This window comes from Mastomys coucha, unplaced genomic scaffold (genome assembly GCF_008632895.1).
Source record: "Mastomys coucha isolate ucsf_1 unplaced genomic scaffold, UCSF_Mcou_1 pScaffold1, whole genome shotgun sequence".
NCBI classification, from domain to species: Eukaryota; Metazoa; Chordata; class Mammalia; order Rodentia; family Muridae; genus Mastomys; species Mastomys coucha.
In genome coordinates, this window is record NW_022196891.1 from 77602407 (window position 1) to 77611410 (window position 9004).

At 40.8% G+C, this 9004-nt stretch overlaps 1 protein-coding gene across 3 annotated transcripts in view; it reads left to right on the top strand.

The window, feature by feature from the left end:
- Nucleotides 1-9004, top strand: part of Lin9 (lin-9 DREAM MuvB core complex component) — a 47241-nt gene that overhangs the window by 23229 nt on the left and 15008 nt on the right. For all 3 annotated transcript variants that reach the window (XM_031391204.1, XM_031391206.1, XM_031391209.1), the window contains exons 7-11: nt 2372-2529; nt 3909-4042; nt 5256-5375; nt 5611-5709; nt 7663-7743. In XM_031391204.1, coding sequence (XP_031247064.1) covers nt 2372-2529; nt 3909-4042; nt 5256-5375; nt 5611-5709; nt 7663-7743 — 592 coding nt within the window. The remainder of the gene's footprint in view (nt 1-2371; nt 2530-3908; nt 4043-5255; nt 5376-5610; nt 5710-7662; nt 7744-9004) is intronic.

A 9004-nucleotide genomic window follows, 5' to 3' on the forward strand; every position in this document is an offset into this window, starting at 1 on the left:
CCACTCCCAGGGGCCCAGATGGTAGAAGGAGCCAAGAGAACTCCACAAGCTCTGCTCTGCTTTCCACGTGCACACCTATGAAAATGCTGCATCAGTGCATGCACATGCACTCAAATCAATAGGAGTCAGTGGTGAAATTGTGTTTAGTTACAATATAAAAAGGAAGGGGAAGAAGTAAAGCTATCAGGAAGGAACTTAATAGTAAACTTGATACATATGAACAAATATGAAGAATACATGATCCTGAAAAGGAAGATTCAGTATCTTAAATTAGTGAATTAATGCTAAATTTTGTATTCCCGTAAAAGATGTGGTAGCAGATGTCTAAGTTCAAGGCTAGCATGAGCTATACAGTGAGTTCCAAGCCAGCAGGGATGACATAGTGAAAACCTTGACTCCTACCCTCTGGTTCCCCTCTTTTCAAATTTTTATTTTCTAGGGGAGAAATCAAGTAGAGAAAGTCTGAAAAAAACAAATGAAGAACAATTTATCAGGTATCAGCTAACGTATTAAAATAGTCTCTAAGATTATCAGTACACAAAGATTGGAGAGGTGACTCAGCAGGCCAGAGCACCAGCTGCCCTTCCAGAGGACCTGAGTTTGATTCCCAGTACCCATATGGTAGCTCACAGTCATCTGCAACTCCATTTTCAGGGACCCATGTCCCCTTCTGCCCTCTGGAGGACCAGACACGTATGTGGTGCATGTATATATAAAAAGTTGACAGAACAAGAACACAGATTATTAAGTAACCACAATTAAAATGGTGTGGCACTATTGTCTAGCTGGAAAGATAAATGAAGGAAAAAGGTAGTACTCTCACATCTGTCTAGGAGTTTAGCAGGTGCTTCCCAATTACATGGAGGAGGTAGAGAATTGACTTGTTATAGAGATTTGCACAACAAATCTACGAACAACAATCTAGAGAAAAATTGAAAAGAATTGGAGGTTTCTTAAGTTTTTGAGAATGAAACAGTAGGGCTAGAGAGGTGGCTCAGAGTTCTTGCTGCTTTCATAGAGGACCCAAGTTCGAGTCCTAGCACCTGCATGGCTCATACCCACCTGTAGCTCCAGTGCCAGGGGAATCGATACCCTCTTCTGTCCTCCGTAGGTGTCAGGCATGCGTGTAGTGTATGTACATATTTGTAGACAAAACACTCTTAAAAACTGAAGCAGTGAAACTACTAGGAAAGATCAAGTTTAGATGTCATGTAATAGAATTTTAGGTAGAATCTAATATATGATACTGAGTTGAAAAAAATTTTAAATTCTAGTAGGTTCTAGAGCTAGGAAGGATAAAATAAAATCTCAACAAATTTTATTTCATAAAAATGAGTTTTTTGTGGCCCTAAATTTTTTTTTAAAAATGTCAAAGCATCTGAAACTTATTGTAGACAGAGGGCAGGAAGGAGTCTATAAGATGAATTAGCAGCCGGGCAGTGGTGGCGCATGCATTTAATCCCAGCACTTGGGGGGCAGAGACAGGCGGATTTCTGAGTTCGAGGCCAGCCTGGTGTACAGAGTGAGTTCCAGGACAGCCAGGGCTACACAGAGAAACCCTGTGGGGGCGGGGGGGGGGGGGGGGGGGGGGGGGGGGGGAGTTAGCTTAGTGGTAGCTTGAGTAGTGGAGCAGGAGCAGCGGAAAGAGCAATTGGTGAACTAAAGACACTCTGAGAGTGTATGCTCGTGGTCCTCATTGTGCTGTAGGTGTGGCTTAGATACAGTACTCATAGAAAAAGGTATTGTCTCTTTATTACGCTTACTTGAGTATGGGTGTGGAGACCAGAGAGCATCCTGGGGGTTGGATGTCTTCTACCATGTACACAGCAGGGATCAAACCCAGGCTTGGCAGCTGGGCTCATCTTTTCTCCCCTCGTGTATCTGTGCGTGTGTGGAGGCATGAAGGGGTGTCTTCCTCATCTGACCTCATTCTTGCTTTGTTACTGTTTGAGACAGGGTCTCTCTGCTGTGTAGTTTTAGCTGTTCTGGTACTCGGTTTAAACGAGGCTGGCCTTGAGCTCACTTAGAGCCGCCTGCCTCTGCATGCCTGAGTTAAAGGCATGCACCACCACACCCAGCCTTACCTTAGTCTTTGAGAACTCACCTAGTTTGCTGTAGGGATCCCCAGGCTACAGTTAAAGGCAGGCGTCCATGGCCAGCTAGCATTTACATAGGTTCTGGTCCAGACTCCAGTCTTGCTTGTATAGCATGTACTTTAACTGTGGAGTCACCACTCTGACCCCTCAAGATCTGATTATACACTTCCAACATAATTTATTATACTTCTAGTACCTGTGTTTGAATTACAGGTGTGTACTATAACGTTAGCCTGGCCTGGCTTAGTTTATATGATATTTGTAATTTATTCTAGATGTTCTTCTGCATTTTTTGAGGAAGAAAGGTCAGCCTTAAAACAGAAGCGGCAGAAAATCAGGCTGTTACAACAAAGGAAAGTTGCAGATGTTACACAGTTCAAAGATCTCCCCGATGAAATTCCTCTACCCCTGGTTATTGGAACCAAAGTTACAGGTATGTAAAAACAAGCTTAGTCATGAGTCTCTCAAGTTGTAGCCCAGAAGGCGTCGACTCCACATTTAGGAGGAGTAACGGCTTCTGCAGCAGTATACTAGAGGGAAGAAATGTCAGTGGACGGGAGCGATAGCTCGGTTAACAGCACTTGCAGCTTTTGCAGAGCTTCGGGGCTTAGTTCCCAGCCCCTGCACAGTGGCTCACAACCTGTTCCAGGGGATCTGATACTCATTTCTAATCTATGAGGGTGCCGGGCATGCATGTAGTACACACTCATACACATAAAAATAAGTACATTAAAAAATATATATTAGCCGGGCGGTGGTGGCGCACGCCCCCTTTAATCCTTGCCCTTGGGAGGCAGAGGCAGGCAGATTTCTGAGTTCGAGGCCAGCCTGGTCTACAGAGTGAGTTCCAGGACAGCAAGGGCTACACAGAGAAACCCTGTCTCGAAAAAACAAAAACAAAACAAACAAACAATATGTGTGTATATATATATATATATAGAGAGAGAGAGTAACAATATGTATATATTCAATACTATTTACTATCGTATGAACTAAAGCAGTCAGGCGTAGTGGTAAAGGCCCATTATCCCAGCTCCATGGGAAGCTAAGGCAGCGTGACCTATCTACATAGCAGGACCTTGCCTCAAAATAGAAGAGGGCTGGAAATGTACCTGACTGGAAATTTGCCTTCAGTGCCACTATTCTTATGATTTTCACATATGCTGTCCCTTCAGACTGGAGTTAAATGATAGTGACATACAAATGCAGTCAGGAGGATCAGAAGTTCAAGGTTATCCTTAGCTGTATTATGGATTTGAGTAGCCTGGGATATACATGAGACTTATTTAAGTTGAAAATAAACTACTTCTAATATGTTGCTTAAAAGTATGATATGCAGAGGTTTTTTGCTAGTCTTTTAGGAGTCTATACTCTAAATGACAGTATTTAGTCTGTTTGGTAGCTTTATGATTTCATTTACTTGTCAAATTAAGGATCATCATTTCAATTTTGTTTTTATTTAAACTATTCTCTAAACCTAAAATAAAGTACATAGTCATGTTAAAACTAGTAGACAGTGACACTGTATTTTTTTAGGGTTTAAACTATATGCTTAGGATAGTTTTTTTTTTTTCAAGGTTTATTTATTTATTATATATAAGTACACTGTAGCTGTCTTCAGATGCACCAGAAGAGGGCATCAGCTCCCATTACAGATGGCTGTGAGCCACCATATGGTTGCTGGGATTTGAACTCAGGACCTACAAAACAGCAGTCAATGCTCTTAACCACTGAGCCATCTCTCCAGCCCCGGATAGTTTTATTTGACAAGTGTTTGCATGTCCTAAATATAATGCCTGCTTCTATTTTCAGCACGATTACGTGGCATTCACGATGGTCTGTTTACTGGCCAGATAGATGCTGTGGACACTCTTAATGCTACGTACAGAGTAACCTTCGATAGGACAGGGCTTGGGACTCACACCATTCCTGACTATGAAGTTCTTGTGAGTAATGTTTTATCAAACTTAATTAAAATGTTTTATAGTATATTTGTATATTATGTTTTTTAATTATTTTAGTATTTTCTTTAAATTGTCTTTTATGAGAGAAGATTTCAATTCAAAGAAGAGATCCTTAGGATTGCCCAACTCTGTAAACTAGATCCCTGGAGAAGAACTGTACTTAAGTCTGATCTCCAAAAGCTAGGATCCCTCCCTTGTGCTTCTCTGCGCAGTGCTTTACTGGAACAGGATTGGCTCTGACGAAATCATCTTAGAACTTAGCCATCTGGTTAGTTAGAGTCAGGCCTAAAGTTAAAATAGGAAGTAACCTCTTGGACTTTCAGTATTTTTCTCCTGTTTTGTTCTCATATTTATGTAGAATCAGTACCTTCACTTTTTAAAATTACTTCTTTTGGGGGGTAGGGGAAGTTTCAAGACAGGGTTTCTCTGTGTAGCCCTGAACTGTCAGAGATCTGCCTGCCTCCCTCCCAAGTGCTGGCATCAGACTTGAGTACCACCCAACGATAAATTAAATTTTTATTGTGTGTGTGTGTGTGTGTGTGTGTGTGTGTGTGTGTGTGTGTGTGTGCGTTATACATGCCCATGCAGATCATATCACTAGTTTGGAGGTCACAGTACAACCTGTGGGAATCAGTTTTCTTCTTCTACCATGTGATTCCTAGGAACTGAACTCAGGTCTTCAGGTGTGGTGGCAGGTGCCTGTACCCACTGAGCAGCCCAACGCCTCCCCTTTTTGCATGATAAAATTGCCACAGAATCCATTAACTTATTCACAGCTCTGGACTGGGCTTTTTTGTTGTGTTTGTTTGTGGTTTTGTTGGTTTATAAGTCACAGGGAGGCTAGCTTTTAGATCTTTTGATATTCTAATGCACAATCTCAGGCTCAGGTACTCATCTTTCTTGATTTTTTTAATGTACAAATTATGCAGGCATTCATGAATGTGAATGAGGGTTAGCATTGCTGAACTGCTGAGTTACATCCCCAGTCTTTACACTCTTTTTAAATAAATAAATAAATTGCTGCTGGAGATACAGCTCAATGAGTGTTTGCCTCGCATGTGAAAGGCCTTATAAACTTCTAAATAAGTAAAGAAAATTTAAGACTACAACTGCAATCTGGACTGCTATATTTTAAGTTGATATACAGTGCTTATAAATTCTCTTAAATTTTATGGATTATTCTCTTCTCTCAAAGAGTAATGAGCCTCATGAGACAATGCCAATCGCTGCCTTTGGACAAAAACAGCGGCCTTCTCGGTTTTTTATGACCCCTCCACGGTTACATTACACCCCTCCTCTCCAGTCACCAATTACAGTAAGTAATATAGACATGCCCTCAGGAATGTGACTGTTGTGAATAGAAACTGCATTCTCATGTAGCACACATTGCAACTACTGCCTATGTTATATCGAACTGATGGGCAGATATTAAAATAAGCAAATGGTTTCTCCAATTCTGAAATTAGTTTCTTTGTTACTGGTTGTTAGTGTAACTTCATTATTAAGCAGAGCTTTCACTGTCAGTGACTGGATGATTCTCTGGCTCTCAGGACGACCCTTTACTGGGACAGTCGCCTTGGAGAAGTAAGATCTCTGGCTCTGATGCGGACACGTTGGGAGGCTTTCCGGTAGAGTTCCTTATCCAGGTGGTAAGTTGCTCGCTCAGATGCGTCGGTGCTTGGAACTGAGTGTCTTCAGTGTTGTTAAGGTTGGAGTCTCCCTGTGGGTCAGACATTTTTACATGTTATTCTTTCAACCACTCTGTGGGTTTTCAGGACTCTGTTATTTTCAACAAATTCATAGTACCCAAAATAGAGTTGTCTCTCCCCCCCTCTTTTTTTTAAAGATAAGAAATTACTGTTTACTTACTAAGTACTTAGGGATTACACACTAAGAAATCTAAGTCTAAAAGTATAGACGCATTATATGTCACAGTCTTTCTGAATAGTGTGACTTTTTGAAATGTAATGAGTTAGTTTGTTTGTTTGTTTTTCTGGAGATAGGGTCTCATTATGTAGCTCTAGCTGTCCTGGAGCTTACTATGTAGGCCAAGCTGACCTGTAGTTTACAGAGATCTGTCTGCCTCTGCCTCTGCCTCTGTGTGCTGGGATTAAAGCTGACCTGCAGTTTACAGAGATCTGCCTGCCTCTGCCTCTGTGTGCTAGGATTAAAGACGTGCCACTATGCTTGGTTTGAGCGATTGGCTTTGAAAATTAGATTAAATAAGGCCAGCTAAAAGAAGCAATCCTGGGAAGCTAAGCAGGGTGTGTAGAGCTCACTGCCAGCCACGCTCATAGCTGGACACTTAGAGCTCACTGCCAGCCACACTCATAGCTAGACGCTTGCTCTGCCAGGAAAGGAACTGAGAGGTTACACAGTTCTATTAAACAGTCTAGGATGCTGGAGAGATGGGTCAGCCAGTGGTTAATTAAGAGTACTGACTGCTCTTCCAGAGGACCAGTGTTCAATTCCCCACACCCACATGGCAGCCCACAACTGTCTGTAACTCCAAGATCTAGCACCCTCACACAGACATACATGCAGGCAAATCACAATGCACATAAAATAAAAATTAATTATTTTTAAAAATCATAGTCTAGTATTCTTTTGAGGGTTCTTTTTTGAACTTTTTTTTTAAAATAATATTTTTGTCTGAAATGGTCTTTTTTTTTTTTGGTCTCTCATTACGGATGGTTGTGAGCCACCATGTGGTTGCTGGGATTTGAACTCATGACCTCTGGAAGAGCTGTCGGTGCTCCTAACAGCTGAGCCATCTCACCAGCCCAAGGTCTTTTTTTTTTTTTTAAAGTTTTTTTTCTTTTTTTGACCTGAGCAGTGATGGCACATCCCTTTAATCCTGGTACTCTGGAGGCAGAGGCAGATAGATCTCTGTGTCAAGGCCAGTCTGGCCTATAGAGAAAGCTCTAGGACAGCCAGGGCTATACAGAGAAATCTGTCTTGAAAAAAAAAAACAAACAAGTAAAATACACACATACACATTGTTTGTTTGCTGAGATTATAATACAATGAAATTATCTCCTCCCTTTTTCTCTGTCCAAGTCTTTTCATAAATCCTCTCTTGCCGCCTCTCAAATTTGTAGCCTCTTTTTCTTTAATTGCTGGGGTGCACACGCGTGCGTGCGTGCGTGCGTGCGTGTGTATGTGTGTGTGTGTATGTGTGTTGTTCTCAAACATAAGAATACAACCTAGTAATGGATATAATGTTACTTATATGTTTGTGATTTTTAAGGCTGACCATTTGGTGTTGGACAGTCACCAATTAATGTAATTATTTAGTACCCAATTAATATAAAATTCTGTACCCATATATATAAAACGTCATTGAGGGCTGGGTGGTGGTGGTGCACACCTTTAATCCCAGCACTTGGGAGGCAGAGGCAGGCGGATCTCTGAAGTTGAGTGTGTGTTCTGTGCTGAGTTTACAGTATTTTTGCTTACTGTTCACATGAATAAAATAAAATGCTTTGCCATATTGAGGCACTAAAATGTACCATTAGGACATCTGTGTGAAAACTAGAAATTTGACATACCTGAATGTCTCTACTTACACATTTCTAACACATTTCTCTTTCTGTCTACAGACTAAGTTATCAAAAATTCTGATGATTAAAAAAGAGCATATTAAGAAATTAAGGGAGATGAACACAGAAGCAGAAAAGCTGGTAAGGATTTTAGGGTTTATGCCCTTTTGTTTCCTTGTTTCATTTTAAAATGGTGAAGCCTTCTGATTTTTTTTTCTTTTTAATACTTTCTGGAAAAAAAAACAAACCTTTGAGGGTTGTTTGTTTGTTTTTCTTGAGACCAGGTCTCGACTCTTCTCTGGCTAGCCTGAAGTGGATAGCTTAGACCAGGCTGGCTTCCGAGTTCTGTCAGTCAATCCTGCATTTGCCTCCTGGTGCTGGGACCACAGGCTTGTGCCACCACATCTGGTTGCAATATATATTACTTTAGATCATTATTTTATTTTACCTTTTCTTACTAATTCAGCAGTGGGATTTAGTACCTTACCCATTAGACCACTGACTATACAATTGCATAGGATTAATGGATGGCTTAGCTTCATGAATCATTTTATATGAGCATAGAATTCCTAGGACTAATTAATACATCTAACTAAGGAAATTTTAATGACAGTTTTTAAAAAAAGTGCTTCAGAATAAGGTATTAAGTTGTCATATTTAAGTTAACTTGATGGAGATTTTATTATTCAGGTAAGTCGAAAAACCTGAGTCAGTTTTATTTGTGAGAAAGAATTAGTGGAGGTTTGGGGTTTTTAAAGATTCATTTTATTTCTATGTCTGTGACTGTGTGAATATGTGCTATATATGCATACATACAGATATCCTGCAGGAGCCGTGCGTACTCCTAGTTGCTGAGCCATCTCTCTAGCCCCTTTCAAACTGTTCACATAAAATCATTCTTTAAAAATAACTCTCAAGTATGGAGAGATGGCTCAGTGGTTAAGAGTACTGACTGCTCTTCCAGAGGCCCTGAGTTCAATTCCCAGCTACTACAAGGTGGCTTACAACCATCTGTAATGAGACCCGATGCCCTCTATGTACATAAAGACAGCATACTAATATACATGAAACAAACAAATCTTAAAAAATAAAAGTAATTCTCATTATAAACCATGCTGGCCTCAAACAGAGATTCACCTGCTTCTGCCTCCCAAGTGCTCCGACTAAAGATACGAGCAACAACAAACAGCAAGATTATTTTCTTATCAAGGCATCTTTTGAAAATAAACCCGGGGCTCCGGGTATAGTTCAGTGAGATCTGACTTCAAGCCAGAGCCCAAGTAGATAGGTGGGTGGATGGATGGATGGATGGATGGATGAGTGGATGGGTGGATGGGTGGGTGGTTGGATTGATGGATGGATGGATGGATGGATCGATGGGTGGATGGATGGATGGATGGAT